This window comes from Austrofundulus limnaeus, unplaced genomic scaffold (assembly GCF_001266775.1).
Source record: "Austrofundulus limnaeus strain Quisiro unplaced genomic scaffold, Austrofundulus_limnaeus-1.0 Scaffold105, whole genome shotgun sequence".
NCBI classification, from domain to species: Eukaryota; Metazoa; Chordata; class Actinopteri; order Cyprinodontiformes; family Rivulidae; genus Austrofundulus; species Austrofundulus limnaeus.
In genome coordinates this window covers 433,780-435,872 of record NW_013952507.1, presented here as the reverse complement: position 1 = coordinate 435,872, position 2,093 = coordinate 433,780, and the positions used below count along the sequence as shown (strand labels likewise).

General features: G+C 40.5%; 1 protein-coding gene across 1 annotated transcript in view; it reads right to left on the bottom strand.

Moving 5' to 3' along the window:
- Nucleotides 1-218: 218 nt before the first annotated feature.
- sdsl (serine dehydratase-like) overlaps nt 219-2,093 on the bottom strand; it is a gene marked incomplete at its 3' end in the record, with an annotated part of 2,591 nt that continues 716 nt past the window's right edge. Inside the window, 4 exon segments of the mRNA XM_014013690.1 lie at nt 219-349; nt 424-657; nt 740-828; nt 1,155-1,294. Of these exon segments, the coding sequence (XP_013869144.1) occupies nt 219-349; nt 424-657; nt 740-828; nt 1,155-1,294 (594 nt within the window).

Genomic DNA, 2,093 nt, shown 5'->3' with positions numbered 1-2,093 from the left:
GAAATAAAATGTGTCCTTTATGTGAAGAAAAGCAACAAACAAGGTAAAATCTGTATAAATATATATAATTATAATGTGGTGCACAAACAGCTGATCCTAAAAACACTCAAGTAGTAAGAAAACAAAAATAAAAGGAGCTAAAAGCTAAAAGAAACAAAAACCTACGCTACAGAGAATAACAGGATAAATATAATTGTGGATAAAATCCTAAAACTGACCCAGGAAGGTCTGGACGGCGTGCAGCGCCTCCTGATCGGTCACCAGCTCCGAGACGATGGTCACCTCTCCGCTCTGGCTGTAATCGAAGGCGCGCTGACAAACTGTTTTTGCTCCGAGACATGTCGCCTCGCTGAAACGGAAAGTTGACGGTGCGTTCAAGGACTTCAAACAAAAAAAAAACTCCTCAGTTATTAAACATCTAACCTGGTGATGTCCTCCAAAGTGACCACCTTCCCTGCTTTTATGGCAGCGTTGAAACAGTCGGCGCCCACCGTTTCCATGGCGATGACAGGTACGTCCATCCAGCCGGCGTCCTTCAGACCCTGAACGACCCCGCACAGGAGCCCCCCGCCGCCTACAGACAGCAGGACGGCGCCCGGCTTCACACCAGCACCCAGAGAGGCTGAAACCTCTGTGATCATGCTGGCGTGGCCTTCCCTGTAAACGCAGAGACAAATATATATATTTATATTTTAAAGACGCGCTGCAAAAAAAACAAGTTGTTTCAAAGTGTTTTCACCAAAGCAGAGGGTGATTGAACGGAGGAACGAAGGTGAGGCCTTCAGTTTCTGCCAGTCTGAGAGCTTCGGCGTTGGCATCGTCCCAAACCTGAGAGGAAAACAGAAATGTGACTTCCTCCTCTGACCTTCATCACTTTAAATTTTCCGTTTTCTTTTTACTCAATTCATTTAAAAACAAAAACTTTTTTATACACAACAAAAAATATAAAAATCAAAATGAAATGAAAGGAGGCAGAAATAACTTAAAATCTTATATCTGCCCCCTTTTTTCCATAATTAATTTCAAGCAATAATAATCAAGAAACAAAACAAAATATCATGAATAATCAAGTAATTTATTTGAGCTCCCTGTCAGCTTTTCATCAGTGATAACACCCAAAAACTTCACCTTTAAATGACTACATCACACCTCACCTTCCCACTTATCCTGACTGTAGCCCCCTGATCCTGGAGCCTCTGGACCACCAGCTGAGGAGACGAGGACGGGACCACGATGGTGGCGGGGACACCCATCTTCCTGGCGGCGTAGGCGGCAGCCATYCCTGCATTCCCACCTGGAGAAACACGTCAACATCAGAGCAACACACCGCCACCTGTGGAGGTGCAGCCTGAGCGCTCAGCGATGGTGCTGAAGTGGCTAAACCTGAGCTGTCGTAGCTTCAAACAGCTGAAGACTAGCTAAAAGGATCGCTCATTTCAAAATGCTAGCAAACAGAAGAAAACTATTAGGAAAACTATTTGAAGCTGAAAGTAACAAGTCTAGCTAGAAGCTAAAAACAGCAAAAGGTTATTTAAAAAGCTAAAGTAAAAAAATGCTAGTTAAAAGCTTTAAAAAGTAAAATGCCAGAAAAGTAGCAATGATATATTGAAAAGCTTGTAGAAAAGAAAACAAACACTAAAGCAGCAGTAAAGTAGTTGCAAGCTAAACATTATTAATAGAATAAAAGCTAAAGCCTGCACAATAATAGGCAAAAGCTAAAGAAGCACAACCATAGCTAAAAGCTAAAAGTTGCTGGATGGCAAACGAAAACTAAAGTAGCAGAACAGTAGCTAAAAGCTAAAAATTGTTAATAGAATAAAAGCTAAAACTTACAGAATGGTGGACAAAATCCAAAGTAGCAGAACAATAACCAAAAGCTAAAAATATCAATAGATTAAAAGCTAAAATATGCAGAATGGTAAGCAAAAAACTAAAGAAGCAGAATAGTGCCTAAAAGTAAAAGTAGCAAAATGATAACAGAATGCTAAAATAATCAAGCTGAAAGCTAAAACTAACAAGAGATGGATGGATGGATGGATGGATGGATGGATGGAAGATAGATAGATAGATAGATAGATAGATAGATAGATAGA